The sequence below is a fragment of the Coregonus clupeaformis genome, chromosome 30 (genome assembly GCF_020615455.1).
Source record: "Coregonus clupeaformis isolate EN_2021a chromosome 30, ASM2061545v1, whole genome shotgun sequence".
Taxonomy (NCBI): Eukaryota; Metazoa; Chordata; class Actinopteri; order Salmoniformes; family Salmonidae; genus Coregonus; species Coregonus clupeaformis.
The window spans coordinates 17,463,797-17,490,982 of NC_059221.1; the positions used below are offsets into that span (position 1 = coordinate 17,463,797).

A 27,186-nucleotide genomic window follows, 5' to 3' on the forward strand; every position below is an offset into this window, starting at 1 on the left:
TGAGGCTCCTGATGTATTTATTTTTTACTTTCTCGGTTCAATGGGCATCACATAGCAGTCAACACTTCATGAATAAATTGTTAATGCCATTGTATACTGCTCCTTCTTTTATGATTAATAACTGATTCAGTCACTTAAAACAAAACTTGATACTTTATCAAATGTTTTTAATTTGCACATACCTTTATTTTGCACATGATTTCTGTACCTTTTCTGCTTAGATCAAATGCAATGGTTTATATAAATCATAAAATATGTACTCTTTCATCCCTGTTGAAAACTTATGTAGGGCAGACATCACCCTCTCCTGGCAGCCATACTTTTTTACATACATGTGTGTGGATAGTATAGGGCCTACAGATTTGTAAAATAGGTTGAGGATATATTTGTTTTGTGTGTCTTTATTTATTCAAAATGGCTTTGGTGTGCTTTGGAGAAACATTGAGGTGAAAACATTCTACTTCTGAGTTGATTCTAAAACTCTCTATGGAAAAAGGACACTGGATATTACATGTTTTCCTCAACTGATATAACTCAAATCAACATGTGTGTAATGACAGAATTACAAGTCAGCTTGATCTTTCAATGAAACGTTATGAAAGCAAAGAAAACAGAAAAAGATAAGCCTACACAATCCTTTTTTCAATGACATTAGATTAGTCCATTTACAATGGCCATCCCCATGGCATTGACCATTAGCTGTTATAAAGAGGCACTACCCTCTCTATCGTCGCCCTGCAGATAGGGCACTTCTTTGGCTCTGGCAGAGCCTGGTAGCACCGGTCACAGGCACAGACATGCCCACACTCCAGGAACACACAGGAGCGCTCCCGGCTCAGACACACTGTACAGGCACTAGGGGAAACACTGGCCTCTTCTACATTCAGCTCCCTCATCCTCTCCCTCTGCTGCTCCTTGAACTCCTCCAGGACGTTCTTCTCCTTCCTCCTCTGTCTATGGTAAGCCCAATGCTTCCACAGGATGAAGAGGAGCGTTGTGGAAGCAACCACACCAAACACCATGGTCAGGACCCTCCAGAACCTGACGCTGCTCTGCTGCTTCTCCACCAGGGAATCAAAGTCCAGTCGGCTGAGGAAGTACCTCAGGTCCTGCTTGGGAGGCTGGAGCTTCACCAGGTTGTTGTCCAGCACCAGCTCCCCGACCCCGGTCACACTCTCCCCTAGACGCAACATCTCCTCCGTCTCATGGATCCCTTCGATAATAATAATATATACCATTTAGGAGACACTTTTATCCAATCAAACAATCAATAAAATTCAATCAATCACAAAGTGTATTACGGTATTCAAATGACTGAGTGATTCCTCACGAAACCAGGGCAAAAAAGACCATGAATTTAGGGATTTTCACAAAATGTAATCCATAGAATGGTCCTTTGGAGGAAGGATTGTTGACATATGACATTTGTATCTAAAAGCATAATTGAGAAATAATTTAACAAAGTTGGCATATTTATGAGATTTTGGCCTTACCCAGGGATCTCTGCTAGTTTAAAAGTTATGGCCCATTTTATAATGAGAAATTGGCATAGTAGGCAATGTAACCAATCACAGACCTCCTTTTACTTACTTGTAACATTGCACATCCTACAAATCACTAGCAGAGGGCAACCATTTTGAATATATTTTGACATTCGGTAACGCTTGCAAATTGGATCATAACCAGTGGTGTAGTGGTGCTTGGAGAAGTGGGAATACTCCAATTTGGCAAAAAAAATCCCAACCGGCCCGCCCGGCGAAGGAAAGGCGCCCTGTTCAAAACTTATGACAAACAGTGACATACACTCTGAATTATCTAAAATAATAAATCCCTTATTGGTCTTTCACAGTCAGGCCAACCCAAACTGTACTGTGCAAGTAGGCTAATAGTTGGCCTACTAGTGTCTTCAGAAAGTATTCATACCCCTTGACTTATTCAAAATAGATTAAATCGATTTTCTCACCCATCTACACACAATACCCCATAATGACAGAGTGAAAACATGTTTTTAGAAATTGTTGTGTTATGTATTGAAAATGATACAGAAATATCTAATTGACATAAGTATTCACACCCCTGAGTCAATACGTTCTAGGTAAGTCTAAGCTCTTTCCACACCTGGATTGTGCAACATTTGCCCATTATTCTTTTCAAAATTCTTCAAGCTCTGTCAAATTGGTTGTTGATCATTGCTAGACAACTATTTTCAGGTCTTGCAATAGATTTTCAAGCAGATTTAAGTCAAAACGGTAACTTGGCCACTCAGAAAACTGGTAAACAACTCCAGTGTAGATTTGGCCTTGTGTTTTAAGTTATTGTCCTCAGGACAAAAAGTTAATTGCTTTGCCACATTCCTTCTTTTCACTCTGTCAATTAGGTTAGTATTATGGAGTAACTACAATGTTCTTTATCCGTCCTCAGTTCTCATATTACAACCATTAAACTCTGTAACTGTTTTAAAGTCACGATTGGCTTCATGGTGAAATCCCTGAGCTGTTTCCTTCCTCTCCGGCAACTGAGTTAGGAAGGACGCCTGTATCTTTGTAGTGACTGGGTGTATTGATACACCATCCAAAGTGTATAACTTCACCATGCTCAAATGTCTGCTTTTTATATTTTTACCCATCTACCAATAGGTGCCCTTTGCGAAGCATTGGAAAACCTCCCTGGTCTTTGTGGTTGAATCTGTGTTTGAAATTCACTGCTCGACTGAGGGACCTTACAGATAATTGTATGTGTGGGGTACAGAGATAAGGCAGTCATTCAAAAATAATGTTAAACACTATTATTGCACACAGAGTGAGTCCGTGCAACTTATGTGAGTTGTTAAGCAAATGTTTACTCCTGAAATGATTTAGGCTTGCCATAACAAAGGTGTTGAATACTTATTGACTCAAGCTTTTCATTTTAAACTTTTTTGTAAACATTTCGAAATACATAATTCCACTTAGACATTATGGGGTATTGTCTGTAGGCCAGTGACAAAAAATCTCAATTTAATCCATTTTAAATTCAGGCTGTAACACAACAAAATGTGGATAAAGTTAAGGGGTGTGAATACTTTCTGAAGGCACTGCATTGAAATAGATAAATTAGACTGTCAAAAGAGTCAGAAATTCACAGGTTCCTGATTTGTTTTCTTCAGGTTTACGCTCTCAAAGTCACACTTTTTAAATAGAAAAACAACAAAATTGGATGTTCTAAGTCCACAACAATACTTAAACCACATCAGGAGACCACTTTTGAGGTCTGGGAAAAATCTAAGAAATTTAGATTTTTGAGTGTAGTTACCCTTTAATTCAACTGTGCAGGCACTTGCACTGTTGTTTGGTGTTTCTGTAGCGCACATGAGATGGAGTTGGCCTCTGGATTGATGCAAAGAATCATGATATCATTCTGCCAGGAAGGCATAGGCTACTTTGTAGCTAGTTAACATTTAATGGCGAAGGTGGATAAAGATGGAGGAACTAAGATATGACATCTTAGTTTGAGCACTATCCACAGACTTATTACAATACGGCGCGCGACATGGTTCTACTTTTTCATTTTTTCAAATTGCCGCCATCTTGGAGCTAAAATTGGGGTCATGTATACTGTGATAATGCCAATACAAAAAAGAGTAACGGAGAGCACTGTACAATTCAGCGAACTTAGCAAATTAGGTGTTTGTGTTAAGTACATGGGGGCCGCCATCTTTATGCACCTTCGCCACCGAGAAGGTTTTTGGGAAAGCCTTTCCATCTACCAGAAGGTGGTTAGGCCTATCATTAGCATTGCTATATTTTTCCTTTTACTTCATATTATGAGGCATGCCTTACTTTGCTTCAAAGTAGCCTACAGCCAGAATCCCACCATAGAAATGTGGAGGCAACTCTTTATAAAGACTTCCTCATATGCACTCTACTGTTCTATTGGTTTTCAAATCAACTTTCTTTCATTGTCTAGCAGCCAAAGTCATTATCCTAGTCATATTAGAAACCCATGACAGTTGTTGCATCTTTAGATCTCCCCTCTTTCTAAATTTCTAACAGATATTTTAATCTCTGTCCATGAAACCACTCACATGTGCGGTACGCCTTGTTTTCCTGCAAATTACATTTTGGAACATTTATGCGTAGGCCTACTGCAGTGTGCACATTGTTGCGCTTAAAATATAACAAATAAAAGTTTATCAACATTTTAAGTTCAACATTGTGATCTGTTCCATCAGCTTATTAATTGATACCTCCACTACACTAGTTTGATACGCATCGTGCGGATGAATAAGTGAGTATACACGATGCCCACAAAAATAAAGTGTGTATACCCTCCACTACACCACTGATCATTACTCTAAAAGTTGCAGAGATTCCACTCTGGAACTTTGATATGCCGGTACAGTGTTATGTTCATCAATATATTGAAACATTTGCCTAATCAAAAATGGTATATTTTCAATATACTGAAATCAAGATACTACTCATATTGCAGAGCAAGCAGTAAAGCTTCATATGACACACATTTCTGCTTTGTAGCACCTACAGATTAAACATTATGGAGTCTTGAAGGAGGCCTGAGTCCAAAATGGCATAAATATGCTAACTTTGCTTTGATTAATTATTTCTCAATTATGCTTTTAGATACAAATGTCAAAAACATGTCAACAATCCTTCTTCCCAAGGACCATTCAATGGATTACATTTATTGAAAATGCCCAAAATCATGGTATTTATTTTCCTGGTTTAGTGAGTAATCACTCAGTAGTGAGTGACATCTTTCCCTGTATGGGTGGCCCAAGTGGGAATTGAACCCACAACCCTGGTGTTGCAAGGACCATGCTCTACCAACTAAGCCACACAGGACCAATTAGGACCATACCGGACCACACCTTTAGGGCGCTCCCCGCTGATGAAGTGGCCGATGACGTTGGTCAGGGACTGGGCGGTGGGGTGAAAGTTCTCATAGGTGGTCTCCAGGTCCAGCTCCGAGGATTCCAGGGGACGGATGACCCGGATGGTGGCTGTCACAGCCTCGTCGTGGGACACCAGGTCAAAGGGCACCGTGTTCGTGCGCTGGTGGATGACCTTTTCACTCTCGTTCCTGACAGGTACAAAATATTAGAGATACCTACAGAGATGTGTATCCACAAAAAGATGCAGTACAGAGCATAACTTTTTATCATCAAGTTTGTTTGTTTTCATAATGTTCTTTGAAATGCTTTCATATTTATTATTTCATTCTAGAGGTAGCACGAGCAGAACAAAAGTTAGCCATTACTAGGCCATCGTCAGTGTGTGAAAGTGTCTCCACACACAAAAAATTAATCCGCCTAACAGCCATCAGTAAGAGAGGGTGCAACATAATATCATAGCACTTCAGTGTACTTTAGCACTTACCAGAGATGAGTGGTGCGATTCCACACCATCTTCTTCTCCTTTAGAGTTAACCTCTCGATGACCCCTTTGCAGTTGTCCACAAACTGGCTGTTCAAGGTTTCTTTCACAGATCTCACAACACCTTCAATCACAGCATACGGGACACATTTTCCTGGTAATTCTGTCAGGATGTTCTTCATATCCTGATCAATAGACACTTTCTTGGCTCCCTGCAAAACATTAATGATATTGAACAACAATCAAAAACCTCAAATGCATGCTACTAACAGTTTTAAAGAGATAAGGTAGATAAGAAAGATAGATGAGGCAAGCCTGTGTGATTACCTTTAATCTTGCTACTGTTGTTGTCCTCCTCCTGTACACAGAGTAGAAGACTGCAGTCAGTGCTGAGCTGGTGGCTAATAGCAGGAATTGGGCTGTGGAGGGTTTCCCACTAGAATCCATCCTGTGATCTTCTGTTTGATCTGAAACAACAAAGAGTCTGTCAAAGAACACAAGTGCAGGTATGTGGATCAACCTCTGGGCTGTGAGTCAGATGACAACTGTTGCCCTGCTATTGACAGTCTATACGGCTATGGTCATGTGATTCAATGTGTTAGTTGGACCTTATGGAATGTATGAATGCCATGGAATTACAGTATTATATTTGTCAGCCTAATAACCCATATTTACAGAGACTTGACTGCCACCTAGCTATTATTAGCTAACCCTGGAGTTTCTCTTTTGGGCCAGCCAAAATCAACTTGGCTTGATGAGTGACCATTTCAAATGCTAATGATAACGTTGTCGCCAAAATACCAAATGAAATATTTGGTATCATCCAATTATACAAAATCGACTGACTAAACAGCATTGTTGACATTGCTCTAGCTAGATTGTTGACATTACTCTAGCTACCTAATTTAGTTAGCTACTGTAGCTAGCTAACATAACAAGTTAGCGTAGCTAAGGCCGGCCTCTGTAATTTAGCCCTGTACTGACGTAGCTAGACAGCTAGTTGTAAACATATCATCCAGCTCATTTTAATAGGCTAGCTACTTTTATATTTTTAAAACTATCGATTTCGTTACAAGATTAAATAAAATAGCTAGTTTAGCGCTCACCCTCCACTTCCTCACAAAGTAAACAATATTTTCGGCTTCTATACTTTCTCACTTCAAAATAAAAGCCCGTTCAATGTGGCCATTTGACCAGCAGGTGGCAGTGTTCAATCATTTATCAATTGAAAAGCACAGCACAGATTCGTTATTATCCAGGTTTATGGGCTCTGTGATAAGAAATTAGATTATATCACGTTTAGATTAAGTTTTATGGATTTGTTATCAAGGTTAAAATGGTCAACAATAACCATTTATTTCATGACAAATAATATTGTGTAGCCCAAAGGAAACATGTCTTCAAAATGTATTGCCTTTCTAGTGGTTTATTGAATAAAAGAAGCACAGGAACATAAACACTGAAAAAACGTTTTATTCTTGGTCATCTTAATAACTCAATTCTCTAGTCTATTTGAAAAATACTAATAAATGATAGATATAGCCTAGGCAGTTTTGTGCATTGTATTGTGTGAGAGACATTAGTACATGCAGCTACAGGAAACAACAAGGTGGGAGTTTAGCATCACTGCACTTTATGCTGCTGCCAATGTTTTCTCTTACCTCCTTCTCATGTAAAGATGTTGGCCTACATGAATGGGTAGGGGAACCCATTGCAATTTCCTGAACAAGCACAAGAGGATAATAGAAAAAGAACACAGACAATGAACTGCACAAACAGACTTGATATCAAACTGGGACACATCACAACATGATCCTTTTACTTGTCGTGGTGAACACACTCTCTTTTATAAACGACAATGAACAATGATGCAATGGAGAAGTGCAGAGGGGCAATAAAGATGAAGAGCATTCAATTATTCAGGGTGAAATATGGTAAGTGTCAGCATGCAGCAGGAAAAGCAGGCTTCAGTTCAGAACCATTCAATTGAGCCTGTTGTGCAATCTCAGTCTCATAAATCCACTCACTCACTCTGTACAGCCCCACTGTCTGACAGGCAAAATACAGTCTCTTCTCTCTCACTAGGTCTGTTTCCCAAATGGCACCCTATTCCCTACATAGTGCACTACTTTTGACCAGAGCCCATTGGGTCCTGGTCAAAAGTACTGCACTATAAGGATAGGGTGCCATTTGGGACACACCCGACTCGTTTTTTGGGGCAATCATAATGAATACAGGATTAACATAATATCTCTCTGCTTCGTCAGCTCATTTTCCACACTGAACAGTCACAGCCAATTTGATATTTAGTTACAGGGTTACAGGCTAGTGTTTTTCAGGTGTTATAGAATGAGCTTGCAGGGGCATGTGCAAATAACTCATGCAATGAAATACATTAGACACAAGATGTGACAAGGATGCAACATCTACAAACAACGTGTGGCAATGATGCTAAATGTACAACGTATAGGCCTGTAGTGTACTTCCCTATACATTTTGGGATAAATGTGGATTTATGTATTTGACTCTCTACATCACTGTATGCCTGTGCTAATTGGGTGCAGCACAGAGATTTGGAAGCAGCATTAGTCACAGATGGACACAACTCTACTATGGAAAGCCGTTTTAACATATATTCATTAAAAAAATATATATCAATAATTATATATTTTATATATCAATAATTAAACAAAATATATACAAAAATATATATATATATATATTTTGTATAAGAAATGATTTCTCTATATAAAAAACATATATGGTAATGACCTTCATGGGAGCAGGATTACATTTGCATGCTCCTACATACAGTGAGGGAAAAAAGTATTTGATCCCCTGCTGATTTGGTACGTTTGCCCACTGACAAAGAAATTATCAGTCTATAATTTTAATGGTAGGTTTATTTGAACAGTGAGAGAAAGAATAACAAAAAAAATCCAGAAAAACGTTATAAATTGATTTGCATTTTAATTAGGGAAATAAATATTTGACCCACTCTCAATCAGAAAGATTTCTGGCTCCCAGGTGTCTTTTATACAGGTAACGAGCTGAGATTAGGAGCACAATCTTAAAGGGAGTGCTCCTAATCTCAGCTTGTTACCTGTATAAAAGACACCTGTCCACAGAAGCAATCAATCAATCAGATTCCAAACTCTCCACCATGGCCAAGACCAAAGAGCTCTCCAAGGATGTCAGGAACAAGATTGTAGACCTACACAAGGCTGGAATGGGGTACAAGACCATCGCCAAGCAGCTTGGTGGGAAGGTGACAACAGTTGGTGCGATTATTCGCAAATGGAAGAAACACAAAATAACTGTCAATCTCCCTCGGCCGGGGGCTCCATGCAAGATCTCACCTCGTGGAGTTGCAATGATCATGAGAACGGTGAGGAATCAGCCCAGAACTACACGGGAGGATCTTGTCAATGATCTTAAGGCAGCTGGGACCATAGTCACCAAGAAAACAATTGGTAACACTACGCCGTGAAGGACTGAAATCCTGCAGCGCCCGCAAGGACCCCCTGCTCAAGAAAGCACATATACAGGCCCGTCTGTTTGCCAATGAACATCTGAATGATTCAGAGGAGAACTGGGTGAAAGTGTTGTGGTCAGATGAGACCAAAATCAAGCTCTTTGGCATCAACTCAACTTGCCGTGATTGGAGGAGGAGGAATGCTGCCTATGACCCCAAGAACACCATCCCCACCGTCAAACATGGAGGTGGAAACATTATGCTTTGGGGGTGTTTTTCTGCTAAAGGGACAGGACAACTTCACCGCATCAAAGGGACGATGGAAAGGGCCATGTACCGTCAAATCTTGGGTGAGAACCTCCTTCCCTCAGCCAAGGCATTGAAAATGGGTCGTGGATGGGTATTCCAGCATGACAATGACCCAAAACACACGGCCAGGGTAACAAAGGAGTGCCTCAAGAAGAAACACATTAAGGTCCTGGAGTGGGAGCTGAAGGTTCGAGTTGCCAAACGTCAGCCTCGAAACCTTAATGACTTGGAGAAGATCTGCAAAGAGGAGTGGGACAGAATCCCTCCTGAGATGTGTGCAAACCTGGTGGCCAACTACAAGAAATGTCTGACCTCTGTGATTGCCAACAAGGGTTTTGCCACCAAGTACTAAGTCATGTTTTGCAGAGGGGTCAAATACTTATTTCCCTCATTAAAATGCAAAATCATTTATAACATTTTTGACATGCGTTTTTCTGGATTTTTTTGTTGTTATTCTGTCTCTCACTGTTCAAATAAACCTACCATTAAAATTATAGACTGATCATTTCTTTGTCAGTGGGCAAACGTACAAAATCAAATACTTTTTTCCCTCACTGTACAGTCGCTAATGAAAGTATATTATTCACACCTGTAATGACTGCCAATGGTTCTTCCACCAAGTATTAACCATGGCAGGGCCGCTGGAAAACGAGTGGTGAGGCGGCATTTGCCCCAGCACTTTTCAACCGCTTTTGATTTAGTTTAATAAAATATTTCAATGCAAGGGTTTAAAAAAAGGGCAAAGTGCATTTATTTTGACTCATGATTTGAACGCACACTCTCCTCTTACCTCCGATATTTCTTTAGCAAGCGTGATAACATCACTTCAGACACAAGTAAAAACTTGAAGTCGGAAGTTTTTCAACCACTCCAGAAATTTCTTGTTAACAAACTATAATAATAATAATATGCCATTTAGCAGACGCTTTTATCCAAAGCGACTTACAGTCATGTGTGCATACATTTTTACGTATGGGTGGTCCTGGGGATCGAACCCACTACCCTGGCGTTACAAGCGCCATGCTCTACCAATTGAGCTACAGAGGACCACTTTTGGCAAGTCGGTTAGGACATCTACTTTGTGCATGACACAAGTAATTTTTCCAACAATTGTTTACAGACAGATTATTTCACTTATAATTCACTGTATCACAATTCCAGTGGGTCAGAAGTTGACATACACTAAGTTGACTGTGCCTTTAAACAGCTTGGAAAATTCCAGAAAATGATGTCATGGCTTTAGAAGCTTCTGATAGGCTAATTGACATAATTTGAGTCAATTGGAAGTGTACCTGTGGATGTATTTCAAGGCCTACCTTCAAACTCAGTGCCTCTTTGCTTGACATCATGGGAAAATCAAAAGAAATCAGCCAAGACCTCAGAAAAAAATTGCAGACCTCCACAAGTCTGGTTCATCCTTGGGAGCAATTTCCAAACGCCTGAAGGTACCACGTTAATCTGTACAAACAATAGTACGCAAGTATAAACACCATGGGACCACGCAGCCGTCATACAGCTCAGGAAGGAGACACATTCTGTCTCCTAGAGATTAACGTACTTTTGTGCGAAAAGTGCAAATCAATCCCAGAACAACAGCAAAGGACCTTGTGAAGATGCTGGAGGAAACAGGTACAAAATTATCTATATCCACAGTAAAACGAGTCCTATATCGACATAACCTGAAAGGCCACTCAGCAAGGAAGAAGCCACTGCTCCAAAACCGCCATAAAATAGCCAGACTACGGTTTGCAACTGCACATGGGGACAAAGATCGTACTTTTTGGAGAAATGCCCTCTGGTCTGATGAAACAAAAATAGAACTGTTTGGCCATAATGACCATTGTTATGTTTGGAGGAAAAAGGGGGTTGCTTGCAAGACGAAGAACACCATCCCAACCGTGAAGCACGGGGGTGGCAGCATCATGCTGTGGGGGTTTTGCTGCAGAAGGGACTGGTGCACTTCACAAAATAGATGGCATCGTGAGGAAGGAAAATTATGTGGATATATTGAAGCAACATCTCAAGACATCAGTCAGGAAGTTAAAGCTTGGTCGCAAATGGGTCTTCCAAATGGACAATGACCCCAAGCATACTTCCAAAGTTGTGGCAAAATGGCTTAAGGACAACAAAGTCAAGGTATTGGAGTGGCCATCACAAAGCCCTGACCTCAATCCTATAGAAAATGTGTGGGCAGAACTGAAAAAGCGTGTGCGAGCAAGGAGGCCTACAAACCTGACTCAGTTACACCAGCTCTGTCAGGAGGAATGGGCCGAAATTCACCCAACTTATTGTGGGAAGCTTGTGGAAGACTACCCGAAACGTTTGACCCAAGTTAAACAATTGAAAGGCAATGCTACCAAATTCTAATTGAGTGTATGTAAACTTCTTACCCACTAGGAATGTGATGAAAGAAATAAAAGCTGAAATAAATAATTCTCTCTACTATTATTCTGACATTTCACATTGTTAAAATAAAGTGGTGATCCTAACTGACCTAAGACAGGGGATTTTTACTAGGATTAAATGTCAGGAATTGTGAAAAACTGAGTTTAAATGTATTTGGCTAAGGTGTATGTAAACTTCCGACTTCAACTGTAAATGTAGCAGCCTATACACCTAAACGTTAGCGATCTGACATGCTGTATTGCATGGAAACTCTGGTACTGATACTCCCTGTATATAGCTCCATTCTTGTGGTTTTTATTTTATTCCTCGTGTTACAATTTGCACAATCTCCAACTCTGCATTGTTGGGAAGAGCTCGTAAGCTACCATTTCATGATAAAATCTGCACCAGTTGTATTCGGTGCATGTGACAAATAATAAATAAATAAATAAAATGTAATTTGATTTGATAATGAGACTATTTTTCAGTCTGATCAACTGTAGGCTACTAACAACAGCAGCTGCATAGTCTAGCCTACTATGCGCCCTGTCCCTCTGGCCAGGTTAAACGAAGCAGTAACATTTTGTTTGTGAGAAAATGTGAATGGGATCAAATGTGGTTTATATTCAAACTTGGGCTGACTAGGCTACCTAGACTTTTTCAATCCAAAATTATTAACTGGAATTAATCAATAAACACAATAGCTGACATTGACTGTGAGTGATTTTTGTATTAGGCCTACAGTTGCATAGGGCAGGACTAGCCTACATGATGCAAACCTGCATAAAGCAAGCTAGGCCCTGTGAGTTGTAATGCCCAATCATGTTGCTTTCTGTGTCTGTGTATAGGAAACCCCCCTAGTCCTTCTTTAACATATCATTTCTATGAACAAGTACAAGGTCGTTGCAGTTTGACATGGTTTTCATCCAGGATTTTTTTCAGATCTCATGTGACCTGATTAGAAAAACTCTGGTCCAATCATAGCCCATATTAAACGTTTTTACAACAGATTAATCACATCATACCGTATAAGGTCCGGAGTTTTCCTGGTTGGGTTACCAGATCAGGAAAAACTACGGGCCCCAGACTTTTTTACCGCCCCACACCACTCTGGGATCTGTGGTACCACCTCTGAACTATGGGGTGTGAAGACATACAGTACGCAATCAAGACGTCTTCGTTTTTTATTTTTTAATAGTTAGAAACATTTTCTATCATTTTTCTTTCACTTTAGAAATGTGGAGTAGGTTGTGTACATTGGTAGGAAAAACCAAAACAAAATATGAAGACTGTCTCTTGGTGCTCTCTCCACCCTCCTCTTCATTGACATTCAAGGCACTAGAAGCTGATTGGTTAAAGTCTTAATAATGCTAAATATATGCTAAATTCTACAATTATTTTGATATTTCCCATAGGGTTGAATGGAGAAATCAATTATTGATATCAATAATGATATTTTTTATATAAATAATTGAATTTTTATATCTACGATTAAAATATTTGATATCGATAATTAAACATTTGATACAAAAATGTTATTGATATACAAAATTTAATTATCGATATCAAAAATTGGTTTATCCATTGAATCCTATTAATTTATATAAAAAATAAAGGATATCGCAAAATTATTCTTTTTATATAAAAAATGATAATCATTGATATCCAGATTATATTATTGATATACAAAAATACATTTAGTGAAATACAAAAATTATAGAAATATATGTTTATAATGAGACAACAAGAATAACATGGGTTATGACAAAGACAACAAGAACACATTTCCCTTAAACACTGCTGTATGAGAGACTGAATCAGTAGACTGAATCAGGCTTTGATATCTTTCAACTGACAGCTGAAAGATTATGAGAACTTGGAGCTACCCGACTCCAAATACAAGAGCGGTGTAGCATAACCTCTTCCATATCAGCTGAAAAAGGGAACCAAACATGCCTGAGGGCTTTATCTCAATATTAATCACCTTGATGCAGTGATGTAACTCCAGGCCTGGATGTGTAGCCTGCATACTTGTTTTGATTGGGAATTATGTACATGCTCATCTGGTAGTCAAGTAGATGTGTGCATCCTCCAGTCTCTGCCGTGCTTGTGAACTGTCTTTTCATGCTGTCATTTCTGAGAGAATCTACAATATTATTCAAATCTACCAGCTCTTTCTACATGCTCTTTCATCAAAATGCGCAAAGTAAATCTGTGTGGCGAGGAATGTTACAGAAATTGTAAAGGATTCTCTGTTTTCTTTATCCCACATTTGTTATGATATTTCCCTCTGTTTCATAAAAAGGGGGATAAGGATCTCTAACTGAGACAGTGATTATTTTGACACAGATTAAACATAGAACTCAAAGATACAATACCATGGATAAACTATGATGCTCTGAGCAGAGTCAGAGTGATTGTAATGTCTGCTACTTCTATTACAGTATCATAACTACCTTACCCTTTTCCTACTAGCACTGACTTTGCTGATAACTTTATTGAGGAAAAATCTACTGTGATATGTGTTTGTCTCAGCTAGCTATTTTAAGATGAATGCACTAACTGTAAGTCACTCTGGATAAGAGCGTCTCCTAAATTACTCAAATGTAATGTAAAATGAAGCTTGGCTATATCAAAATATATGGACTGTATTGACTATTGATGATATTACAATGAGAAACATGTCATATCTGATTATAGAGCACAGCTGGAGATGTTCCCTGTAACTTGTAAACACCCTTAGAAAGAACTCTGACTCTCTCCTTTTTCTTTCCTCTGCACTTATTATAATGGCTTTGGAGTGTGACTCATAATTTCTTCTCCTGCATATAAAAGCCTGTGATAAAGCATGTGATCAGACAGAAACCATATCACTCAAATATTAAAATCAGATGGCATTCTGGGTAGGTACAGTAAGGGGTGAATGTTAAAAGCCTGGAGGGTTGCCTTTGAGGATTACACCAAACAAAAGCAGCACAGGATGAGTAATGAAGCTATTTGGCAAGGCTTGTATTATGGCAGGTTTTAATTTTCTCTTCCTGTCTGTCCTTTAGAAAACCTCAAACGTGGAGTGCATTTATAATATACATGCAGAATACGGAATTACATAATGCAAATTATGCAGAATCATTCCAACAGAGTTGCCATTCATCTAGCCACTGTCAGGTGTTTCAATGTCAGGGGGTTTAGGGGAATGTTTTACATCTAAAGAAAGAGCATTTAAGGATTTTGATTATGAAGCTGTACGTTTGGAATAGAATTGAGCATACTGCATGGAACGTGTACAGAACATCCTCTGTAACTGTACTGAACATACTGTACGGAACATTTGTATTAGTGTAGGCTACAGCAGAGCTGTATCTATTGCTTATAAGGCTCTTGGGTTCAGGATATATTGAACACTATTAACTACTATTTGTGTAGTGAGTCAGATGTTTCTGTGACAGTTGTCTGTAAATGTCATGTTTGGGAACCTTCGCGTAAGTTCTAAAGATGTTGCCTCAACTCTTAGGCGTTCCAATTGTCTTAATATGATAATTAGGTGGATGCTTATATTTGTCCTATTTCACACATGTACAAGTGTGTATTAATACACACATGACCAAAAGTATGTGGACACCTGCTTGTCGAACATCTCATTCCAAAATCATGGGCATTAATATAGAGTTGGTCCCCCCTTTGCTGCTATAACAGCCTCCACTCTTATGGGAAGGCTTTCCACTAGATGTTGGAACATTGCTGCAGGGACTTGCTTCCATTCAGCCACAAGAGCATTAGTGAGGTCGGCACTGATGTTGGACGATTAGGCCTGGCTCGCAGTCGGTGTTCCAATTCATCCCAAAGGTGTTCGATGGGTTTGAGGTCAGGGCTCTGTGCAGGCCAGTCAAGTTCTTCCACACCGATCTCAACTAACCATTTCTGTATGGACCTCGCTTTGCGCACAGGGGAATTGTCATGCTGAAACAGGAAAGGGCCTTCCCCAAACTGTTGCCACAAAGTTGGAAGCTCAGAATGTCTGTTTTTCATCCTATATTCAATATACAGTATAGTGAGTGGTTGAAATTATGTTGAATTTCATATTTGATTAGCCATATTTTATTTGACCGTGTTTCAATGTTGATAGTAAAATGGTATGTTTAAATCAATGTCATTGTTTCAACGTCATGCCATCAACCTAAATAAAGAGATACCTGCTGTATATTGAAATAAAATCTGAAGCCACAGTCCAACGATTCCTGCCTAAACAGTGGCTCCTACTGGTAAATGAGGGGTAATGTACTAGTCTACCACCCAGATGCCTACCTCTATGTACCCTGCTTAGCTTTGGGAACAAGCTGTGTTCTTTTCTGCTGAGCGATCATGTCAACACATATGGATACCGATCAGCTTTCATACTCATTTGCGTAGCTACGCGCTACCTTAACATTGAATTGTTGAAAGTAACTCCTCTAACTTGTTTTACACATGCTATGTGTAAGTCAATTCAGAGTGAAGTTGTGTTTATGTAGGCTACATTCAATGTAGTACATTGACAGCTGAATTGCCCAAAGGACACCATCATTTCAACGTGTAGCTAGGTATGCTATCATTCATTCATGATTGATCTTTAGATGTTTAGAAGTAGTTACCATTAGCCCTATAAATAGGATGCCAAATTCATTATATTAATAATCAACTTTTACCTTTAGATATTGTCTTTTATAAATATGTTGTTCATAAAATATATGGATAAGACAATATCCAAATGTAAATGTTTATTATATTAATATCATACATTTGGTGTTCTATTTATAGGGCTAAGTTGCCATATGGTGTTTTGTGATTTACAAATTTTACATTGAAGTGAAAAGAGTGTCTTGTCAACCTATTCGCGACATCATCTGAACTGATTGCCTTATTAGTACGGATAGCCTAGGATAATTAACACAGAGCATAACCAATTTCAAGCTAATCAAGCCCTGTGGCAAAGAGGACAATCATTGTGTCACCTATAAATGCAAATGTAACTTAGTTTGATTGTTTGTTGGACAACTGCAATTTATCTATGGCTTATCATAAACGGTCAATTCAATGTGGATGTTTTAGCTCTGGCAGAGTCCAGCAATAGTGGAACATCTGACATTTTAAAACAGTGTAGATGGTAACTTGAGTGACACCTCCTCCGGTGTTACAACAAGTGATTGTACTGATAGGTTGCCTGGAAAGCCAACGTTGAATTGCATTGAATTCTACATCAGGCAGAAATTAGCGTTTGAATCAGGAAAGTTTCCTCTCACGACCTCTACAAGCCAGAATGTTTAATAAAATTATGTGTTAACGTACTTTACCGGTTGTCCGAGTGGTTGGTCCTTTTGGCGGTAGGAATGTGAGACAAGATATCCACAGGAAAGTATAATTGCATCAACTTTTCAAAGCGCTGGTAGTGCGTTCAGATTTCTATCACCTGAAGCATGCGCACAAGATAAAAATACATACAGGAGACACATGCATACCTGCCGAGCTCGTGCACGTGTTTACATGGTTCTGTGCATGCTTCAGGTGATAGAAATCTAAATCAAATCAAATTGTATTTGTCACATGCGCCGATGTAGACCTTACAGTGAAATGCACTACCAGCGCTTTGAAAAGTTGATGTAATTATACTTTCCTGTGGATATATTGTCTCACATTCCTATTAGGGTAGGTACTGTATGTAGGTTTTTATAGGACCATAGAGTTCAGTCTAATTCGTGTTTTCTTTTTGCCATGGAAAATCTGGTATCGTTTTATCACGATACTGTTACACTATATATACAAAAGTATGTGGACACCCCTTCAAATTAGTGGATTCGGCTATTTCAGCCACACCCGTTGCTGGCAGGTGTATAAAATCGAGCACACAGCCATGCAATCTCCTTTGACAAACATTGGCAGTAGAATGGCCTTACTGAAGAGCTCAGTTACTGTAAGTGCTGTTATTGTGAAGTGGAAACATCTTGGAGCAACAATGGTAAATAATCATCTGTCCTCAGTTGCAACACTCACTACCCAGTTCCAAACTGTCTTTGGAAGAAGCGTCAGCACAAGAACTGTTCGTCAGGAGCTTCATGAAATTGATTTCCATGGCCATGTAGCCGCACACAAACCTAAGATCACCATGCACAATGCCAAGCCTCGGCTGGAGTGGTGTAAAGCTCGCCGCCATTGGACTATGGAGCAGTGGAAACACATTCTCTGGAGTGATGAATCACGCTTCACCATCTGGCAGTCCGATGGACAAATCTGGGTTCGGCGGATGCCAGAAGAACGCTACCAGCCCCAATGCATAGTACCAACTGTAAGGTTTGGTGGAGGAGGAATAATGGTCTTGGGCTGTTTTCATGGTTTGGGCTAGGCCCCTTAGATCCAGTGAAGGGAAATCTTAACGCTACAGCATACAATGACATTCTAGACGATTATGTGCTTCCAGCTTTGTGACAAAAGTTTGGGGAAGGTTCTTTCCTATTTCAGCATGACAATGCCCACATGCACAAAGCGAGGTCCATACAGAAATGGTTTGTCGAGATCGGTGTGGACTTAACTGGCCTGCACAGAGCCCTCACTAATTATCTTGTGGCTGAATGGAAGTAAGTCCCTGCAATGTTCCAACATCTAGAGGAAAGCCTTGGAGGCTGTTATAGCAGCGAAGGGGGGACCAACTCCATATTAATGCCCATAATTTTGGAATGATATGTTCAACAAGCAGTTGTCCACATACCTTTGTTCATGTAGTGTATCGTGACAGCCCTAATTCCGACTGCCAAATGGATCAACCGCACAGACAACCGGTAAAGTAATTTTATTCAACATTTTGGTTCGTAGAGGTCGTGAGAGGAAACTTTCCTGATTCAAACGTTCATTTCTGCCCGACGTAGAATTCAATGCAATTCAAACTGGGATTTCCAGGCAAACTGAAAGGTTGTTTGATAGTGATGAGATTGAGAGGTCGTCTGATAGTGTGTGTGATGCAGGATCTTCTCAAACTGCAACTAAGGGTGGTATATATGTGAAGCTGGTATCTTGAGCTAATGAAAACAACCTCACCAGGAGTGCAGTAAGTCGTTTATTGGTAATTCTCAGAGAAGTGGGGCTTAATGTTCTGAAAGATGCACACACACAAATGTAATTACATAAGTATTCACACCCCTGAGTCAATACTTTGTAGAAGCTCCTTTGGTGGCTATTACAGCTTTGAGTCTTTTTAGGTAAGTCCCTAAAAGCCTTGCACACCTGGATTGTGCAATATTTGCCCATTATTCTTTTTAAAAATCTTCAAGCTCTGTCAAGTTGATTGTTCACAACCATTTTCAAGTCTTGCCATAGATTTTCAAGCAGGTTTAAGTCAAAACTGTAACTATGCCACTCAGGAACATTCAATGTCATCTTGGTAAGCAACTCCAGTGTATATTTGGCCTTGTGTTTTAGGTTATTGTCCTGCTGAAATGTGAATTTGTCTCCCAGTGTCTGTGGGAAAGCAGACTGAACCAGGTTTTCCTCTAGGGGTTTGTCTGTACTTATAGCTGTATTTCGTTTATTTTTATCCTAAACTCCCTAGTCCTTGCCGATGACAAGCATACCCATAACATGATGCAGCCACCACCATGCTTGAAAATATGAAGAGTGATACTCAATGATGTATTGTGTTGGATTTGCCCCAAACATAACGCTTTGTATTCAGGACAAAAAGTTAATTTCTTTGCCACATTTTTTGCAGTATTACTTAAGTGCCTTGTTGCAAACAGAATGCATGTTTTGGAATATTTATATTTAGGTTAGTATTGTGGAGTAACTACAGTGTTGTTGATCCATCCTCAGTTTTCTCATATCACAACCACTGTTTTAAAATCACCACTTTCGTCACCATTACCAGTTGTTGTCTTAGCCCTCTCGAATAACACCTGTGATTGCGTTATGCCTCTCTCCCATGTCAATATGCCTAGCCTATTGCTGTTTGGGTTAGTTCTTATTATACAATTTCACTGTAGAGTCCCAAGTTCAGCTCAACCAGCCTCAGAGAGCTCCTTTGTCCCACCCCCCATACACACGCGTAGACCGGCTCAATCGGTACCTCCAGTGATGCTATCTCTTTCATAGTTACCCAATGCTTGGGTGTACCTCCACTGTACTCATATCCTTCCATATCCTTGTCTGTACATAATGCCCTGAATCTATTCTACAACGCCTGGAAATCTGCCCCTTTTCTCTGTACCCAACGCACTAGAAGACCAGTTCTTAAAGCGTTTAGCTGTATCCTTATTCTATTCCTCCTCTGTTCCTGTGGTAGAGGTTAACCCAGGCCCTGTAGCCCCCAGTATCACTCCTACCCCCCAGGCACTATCATTTGTTGACTTCTGTAACCGTAAAAGCCTTGGTTTCTTATTTATTTTTTGTCTTTTTTTTTGGGGGTGGTGGATCAGCCTTGGTTTCTTGCATGTTAACATCAGAAGTCTCCTCCCCAAGTTTGAGTTATTCACTGCGTTAGCACACTCCGCCAACCCTGATGTTCTAGCAGTGTCTAAATCCTGGCTTAGGAAGGCCACCAAAAATTCAGAAATGTCCATTCCGAACTACAACATTTTCAGTCTAGAAAGAACTGCCAAAGGGGGCGGAGTGGCAATCTACTGTAGAGAGAGCCTGCAGAGCTCTATCATACTAACCAGGTCTGTGCCCAAACAGTTTGAGCTTCTACTTCTCCCACTGTTGCCGCTTGCTACAGACCCCCCTCAGCCCCCAGTTGTGCCCTGGACACCATATGTGAATTGCTTGCCCCCCATCTATCCTCAGAGTTCGTACTGCTTGGTGACCTAAACTGGGATATGCTTAACACCCCGGCTGTCCTACAATCTAAACTAGATGCCCTCAATCTCACACAAATTATCAAGGAACCTACCAGCTACAACCCTAAATCCGTAAACATGGGCACCCTCATAGATATCATCCTGACTAATTTACCCTCTAAATACACCTCTGCTGTCTTCAACCAGGATCTCAGCGATCACTGCCTCATTGCCTGCGTCCGTAATGGGTCATCACTGTCATCACTCCCTAAAACACTTCAGCGAGCAGGCCTTTCTAATTGACCTGGCCCGGGTATCCTGGATGGATATTGACCTCATTCCGTCAGTAGAGGATGCCTGGATGTTCTTCAAAAGTGCTTTCCTCTCCATCTTAAATAAGCATGCCCCATTCAAAAAATTCAGAACTAAGAATAGATATAGCCCCTGGTTCACCCCAGACTTGACTGCCCTTGACCAGCACAAAAACATCCTGTGGCGTACTGCATTAGCATCGAACAGCCCCCGCGATATGCAACTTTTCAGCGAAGTCAGGAACCAATATACACAATCCGTTAGGAAAGCAAAGGCTAGCTTTTTCAAACAAAATTTGCATCCTCTAGCACTAAATCCAAAAAGTTTTGGGACACTGTAAAGTCCATGGAGAATAAAAGCACCTCCTCCCAGCTACCCACTGCACTGAGGCTCGATAAATCTACGATAATCGAGAATTTCAATAAGCATTTTGCTACGGCTGGCCATGCTTTCCACCTGGCTACCCCTACCCCGGCCACCAGCTCTGCACCCTCCAGCAAATTGGATGTAGTCTATCACAGTGCCATCCGTTTTGTCACCAAAGCCCCATATACTACCCAACATTGTGACCTGTACGCTCTCGTTGGCTGGCCCTCACTACATACTCGTCGCCAAACCCACTGGCTCCGGGTCATCTATAAATCACTTCTAGGCAAATCCCACGCCTTATCTTCGATCATTAGTCACTATAGCAACACCCACCTGTAGTATGCATTCCAGCAGGTATATCTCACTGGTCATCCCCAAAGCCAACATCTCCTTTAGCCGCCATTCCTTCCAGTTCTCTGCTGCAAATGACTGGAACGAACTGCAAAAATCTCTGAAGCTGTAGACACTTATCTCCCTCACTAACTTTAAGCATCAGTTGTCAGAGCAGCTTACCGATCACTGCACCTGTACACAGCCCATCTGTAATTAGCCCACCCAACTACCTCATCCCCATATTGTTATTTATTTTGCTCATTTGCACCCCAGTATCTCTATTTGCACATCATCTTCTTCACATCTATCACTCCAGTGTTAATACTAAATTGTAATTATTTTGCACTATGGCCTATTTATTGCCTTACCTCCATAACTTACTACATTTGCACACACTGTATATAGATTTTCTATTGTGTTATTGACTGTACGTTTTGTTTTTGTTTATTCCATATGTAACTCTGTGTTGTTGTTGTTTTTATCGCACTGCTTTGCTTTATCTTGGCCAGGTCGCAGTTATAAATGAGAACTTGTTCTCAACTGGCTTACCTGGTTAAATAAAGGTGAAATAAAAAAGTATTGAAGGATGTTATTTCCAAAAGGGTCTATCACGACTTTGCCCCTCAGTGTAGCCATGTCAATTTTGATAGATTCAGATGATGACAAAAGGAGACGTTACCTTGATTATGCCAAACAGATGCTGATGCACTTTGCTGAGATGAGCATGAGTGTCTATGGTGATACATTTACAATGTACATGGTCTCACTCACTTGGCAGATGTTGCATTTCACAACTGCTCACTCAATGACCTTAATTGCTTAGAGCAGTGGCTGAAACGTGCCATCAAAAGCCCACATAATCCATTGGTACAAGTGACAAGGCTATTGTCTGAATCAAACCAAGTGAAACATATTGCCAAGAACATCCAAGCATACATCAAGAATAACATGCAAGATGGTTGCTTCCTCCTCCAGGACATTTGTCAAAGACATAAGAGACAATGGAAACCTTGTCTGTGATGTCATTCACCATACTCAACCTGACAACTTCTTCATTCTTCCATGTGCCTCCAAAGACTAACATCGCAAGTATCGCAAATATCCGCAAATGCTAAATAAACATTATTTCTCCCGAGGACCTAATCAGCAAGGCTGTGTCTGCCCTATCATAGGCAATACATAATGATCCCTCTGTTGCACCGTTTTGCCAAGTAAGATCAGATCTATTGGAATAGTTTGGTTTGCAATTATGGCTTATATTATATTGTCTATTTCCCCTGGTTCTAATCTCAGAGGATGTGGGCCAGAGCAGTGTGGACGGAAAATGAAAAGGAAGTACAGTGCCTTGCAAAAGTTTTCATCCCCCTTGGCGTTTTTCTTATTTTGTTGCATTACAACCTGTAATTTAAATGGATTTTTATTTGGATTTCATGTAATGGACATACACAAAATAGTCCAAATTGGTGAAGTGAAATGAAAAAAATAACTTGTTTCAAAAAATTATACGAAATTAATCACGGAAAAGTGGTGCGTGCATATGTATAAGTTTATATATGCCTTAGCCAAATACATTTAAACTCAGTTTTTCATAATTCCTGACATTTAATCCTAGTAGAAATGTCCTGTCTTAGGTCAGTTAGGATCACCACTTTATTTTAAGAATGTGAAATGTCAGAATAATAGTAGAGAGAATTATTTATTTAATATTTTATTTCTTTCATCACATTCCCAGTGGGTCAGAAGTTTACATACACTCAATTAGTATTTGGTAGCATTGCCTTTCAATTGTTTAACTTGGGTCAAACGTTTCGGGTAGCCTTCCACAAGCTTCCCACAATAAATTGGGTGAATGTTGGCCCATTCCTCCTGACAGAGCTGGTGTAACTGAGTCAGGTTTGTAGGCCTCCTTGCTCGCACACGCTTTTTCAGAGAAATCAGCCAAGACCTCAGAAAAAAAATTGTAGACCTCCACAAGTCTGGTTCATCCTTGGGAGCAATTTCAAATGCTTGAAGGTACCACGTTCATCTGTACAAACAATAGTACGCAAGTATAAACACCATGGGACCACACAGCCGTCATACCGCTCAGGAAGGAGACGCGTTCTGTCTCCTAGAGATTAACGTACTTTTGTGTGAAAAGTGCAAATCAATCCCAGAACAACAGTAAAGGACCTTGTGAAGATACTGGAGGAAACGGGTCCAATAATATCTATATCCACAGTAAAACAAGTCCTATATCAACATAACCTGAAAGGCCGCTCAGCAAGGAAGAAGCCACTGCTCCAAAACCGCCATACAAAAGCCAGACTACGGTTTGCAACTGCACATGGGGACAAAGATCGTACTTTTTGGAGAAATGTCCTCTGGTCTGATGAAACAAAAATAGAACTGTTTGGCCATAATGACCATTGTATGTTTGGAGGAAAAAGGGGGTAGCTTGCAAGCCGAGAGAACACCATCCCAACCGTGAAGCACGGGGGTGGCAACATCATGCTGTGGGGGTGCTTTGCTGCAGGAGGGACTGGTGCACTTCACAAAATAGATGGCATCATGAGGAAGGAAAATTATGTGGATATATTGAAGCAACATCTCAAGACATCAGTCAGGAAGTTAAAGCTTGGTCGCAAATGGGTCTTCCAAATGGACCCAAGCATACTTCCAAAGTTGTGGCAAAATGGTGACAACAAAGTCAAGGCATTGGAGTGGCCATCACAAAGCCCTGACCTCAATCCTATAGAAAATGTGTGGGCAGAACTGAAAAAGCGTGTGTGAGCAAGGAGGCCTACAAAGCTGACTCAGTTACACCAGCTCTGTCAGGAGGAATGGGCCAACATTCACCCAACTTATTGTGGGAAGCTTGTGGAAGGCTACCCGAAACGTTTGACCCAAGTTAAACAATTGAAAGGCAATGCTACCAAATACTAATTGAGTGTATGTAAACTTCTGACCCACTGGGAATGCGATGAAATAAATAAAAGCTGAAATAAATAATTCTCTCTACTATTTTTCTGACGTTTCACATTCTTAAAATAAAGTGGTGATCCTAACTGAACTAAAACAGGGAATTTTTACTAGGATTAAATGTCAGGAATTGTGAAAAACTGAGTGTAAATGTATTTGGCTATGGTGTATGTAAACTTCCAACTTCAACTGTAAGTATGGTAGCCTGCAATACTGATGACTAATCAACCCCTTGTCCCTAAACCCTAGCCACTGAACAACTACCTTGCCTTTTGATAGACTGGGAGGACGTATTACTTTAACTGATCCTTTCAAATCTACAAGTTTGTGGCTAGTGGGAAGATGGAATCACTTCATGTTTCACCATTGTTAGTGTAGCGAAACAAACGTGAAGCTGATCTGAAATCCATCTGGATTTCCAGGCTAGGGGGTAGGGTCTTGGGAGGGTAACTTCGTCATGTTGAATAATTTTGGTTTCAAGTTTGTTCATTTTTAGGTTGACTTTAAGTCTTCTTCCACTTCAATAACTTAAACACATGACGAATGTGTGTAGATAAAGGCTGGATGTTATTTTACACTTACATGTTTATTTTCAGCCAACCCCCCACCAAAATATGCACGAAGCACCAGAAAACCTGTGCCACTGCTACCAAGAAGCAAAAGGCTAAAACGCAGCACAAGCCACCAAGTAATGATGGTGAGGACAACTCTTCTCACCATAAGCCAACTTTTTATTCTTGATCATTGTATTTGAGAAAGGTATTCTAATTGAAAAAACTATTGGCATGATGTTGTCCAATCTTTTATTTCAGAGAATCATCTTGGTCTCTCACATGGCTTAACCATGGAGCATGAGGGCTCAAGGTCTCCTTCTGTTCTGCCTTCTTAATTGAGGGACCCCCCTCACCAAATCACTGCAAAGGATCAGACCCTTTTCCTGTGACAGACGCAAGTATGAAACTCTCCATTTAGAATTTTAGTTTAAAGTTTGGTAGAAATTAGATTGTGTTTAGGTTGCCTTTTAGGTTGCCTTACAAATGTGTGTAGAAAAATGCTGGATGTTATTTTACACTTATGTGTTGTGTTTTTAGGCCTACCTAAGACCCACTAAAATCTGCTCCGACGCACCAGAAAACCTGTGCCAGTGCCACTAAGAAGTAGTGCCACTAAGAAGTAAAAGGCAAAAACACTGTCCAATATTTTACTGCAGAGAATCTTGAGTCTTCATTCTCCAGGGATGGGTCATGTGGGAGGCCGAGGACTCCTTCTGCCTCTTCAGATGAGAGATCCCCCTCACCAGACCCTTTTCCTATGCCGGAAGCAAGTATGACACTTCCTTTTTAAACCAACACTTCCTTTTTAAACCATTTTGAATGATATTCAAATTAGGCTGTTAGATTTGGAAGTGAACAAATGTAAAACTACTTTGTTTCAGAATTTTAAAAAAGAATCCTTTATCTCCTTTTTAAAGGACAGTCGGAGCTAATGATTTTAGAAATATATGGTAAGAAATTAAATGTTTCATTGGTATGAGTTGAATGACATATATTGCCATGTAGTACTGGATGGAAAAATCCTGTACACGTGTAATGCATGATTGTCCTTTTCTAAAATTACAGATATCTCAAAGCTGGGGGGGAGGAGACATCCCAGACTGGGTGAAGAGAGCAATGCACCGGTAAACTATTACCATATTTGTTTCACTTCTCAATTAGGTAATGGTGTGTTGCTTGTAAAGTACATATTTTGTGTTCTATACAGAACCCTGACAAACAGCCTCATGTCAACGATCAATATGAATGGAAACAAAGGGAAGAGGGCTTTTGACGACTCCAACCTTTGCAGCGTCATTATAGGTACAGTTGAGTCCAAATCATGACATTTGAATACCTTCTCTAGCTAATATTTGTTTTCCCCCTTTACAGCAAGTGTGTCCTGGCGAATCAAAGGCTAGTGGCAGAAACACTACAGCCGACGTCAACTTGCCTGAAATATGCACCTGACCTCAAGGGGGAAAGTGGGAAGGTCAATGAGTAAGGGGATGAAGAAGTTCTTAAGAAGTTAAAAGCATCAAAGTCTGTTCTGACAGTGCCTATTTTTGGTTTATTGTATATCTAATTTGCATTTCCAGAAGCCTGTGCCAGAAATATTTTTTGGGGGGTTTTCTAAAAAAGATATGTGGCTAGTACATCTATTTTGTGGTGCAATAAATTAATTTAAACCGTTCTTGACTTTGACAAAAATACATAGCATAACAGTTTTTACATGGATTAAGATTTACACAATGCTGTTCCAAGTTACTCCTCTAATTGTGGCACACAGAATTATAGACCCTATGTCTGGAAGATACATTTTGCACCATGATTAGAATTGTAGTATGCATATCAGGGTGCTTTTCAAGAGTGTGCAACATCTGAAAGGTCCTGGTTGATACAGCTTGTTTTCCTATTCTTAGCTCTTGCTCGTATCCTTATTTAAGGTAAAGGAAGCCTACATCATAAAATGGCAACTACTTCTAAACATCTAATCAACACACTTCATGGATTGGTGATAATCCCTGTTGAATTCATGGTGTTTTCAGATCATAATGTGTTCTCAACCTCAATCCAACTCTTTACAGTGAGCAGAGCCCAGCCTCTCATGGTCCCTCCTGATAGCTGCCCTAGTGTAGCTCCCTGAATCTGACAACTAAGAGAAGGCAGGCAAGGGGCCTCTCTCTCGTTCTCTCTCATTCTCTCTCTCTCTCATTAATTAATTAATTCATTAATTCATTGATTACAGCCCGATGGATACAGTAAGTGTAGTGTGATGAAGAGGGAGCCGAATTCAATTAGCTTGCCCTGCTAGACAAAAATATGTACAGTAGCATACAGTG

At 40.1% G+C, this 27,186-nt stretch overlaps 1 protein-coding gene and 1 long non-coding RNA gene across 5 annotated transcripts; one reads left to right on the plus strand and one right to left on the minus strand.

Moving 5' to 3' along the window:
* On the minus strand, window positions 1–16,963 carry LOC121545754 (mitochondrial ubiquitin ligase activator of NFKB 1). Of its 4 annotated transcripts, XM_041856551.2 has the most exons (6): window positions 16,864–16,961; window positions 7,034–7,093; window positions 5,700–5,839; window positions 5,376–5,584; window positions 4,868–5,079; window positions 1–1,213 (listed from the first exon to the last, which is right to left on the minus strand). In XM_041856551.2, exons 3-6 carry the CDS (start codon window positions 5,817–5,819, stop codon window positions 696–698), a joined length of 1,059 nt encoding a protein of 352 aa, XP_041712485.1. In that variant the 5' UTR covers window positions 5,820–5,839; window positions 7,034–7,093; window positions 16,864–16,961; the 3' UTR covers window positions 1–695. The 4 variants fall into 4 exon arrangements, with proteins under 4 accessions (XP_041712485.1, XP_041712486.1, XP_041712483.1 ...); XM_041856552.2 differs by lacking the exon at window positions 7,034–7,093 and having other exon boundaries at window positions 16,864–16,963; XM_041856549.2 differs by lacking the exons at window positions 7,034–7,093; window positions 16,864–16,961 and adding an exon at window positions 6,479–6,564.
* Window positions 5,799–26,339, plus strand: LOC121545755. Its single transcript, XR_005996294.1, has 8 exons — window positions 5,799–5,878; window positions 24,908–25,008; window positions 25,124–25,263; window positions 25,403–25,635; window positions 25,783–25,815; window positions 25,931–25,989; window positions 26,073–26,167; window positions 26,237–26,339. It is a non-coding gene; the product is annotated as an uncharacterized LOC121545755 (long non-coding RNA).
* Window positions 26,340–27,186: the final 847 nt, after the last annotated feature.

Bases quoted from the DNA above. Each gene is read 5' to 3' on its own strand.
- LOC121545754 (XM_041856552.2), bottom strand. From the start codon at position 5,819: ATGGATTCTAGTGGGAAACCCTCCACAGCCCAATTCCTGCTATTAGCC. The intron at 5,585-5,699 runs GTAATCACACAG...AATGTTTTGCAG, and splicing joins CAACAGTAGCAAGATTAAAG to GGAGCCAAGAAAGTGTCTAT. The intron at 5,080-5,375 runs GTAAGTGCTAAA...TGTACCTGTCAG, and splicing joins AATCGCACCACTCATCTCTG to GAACGAGAGTGAAAAGGTCA.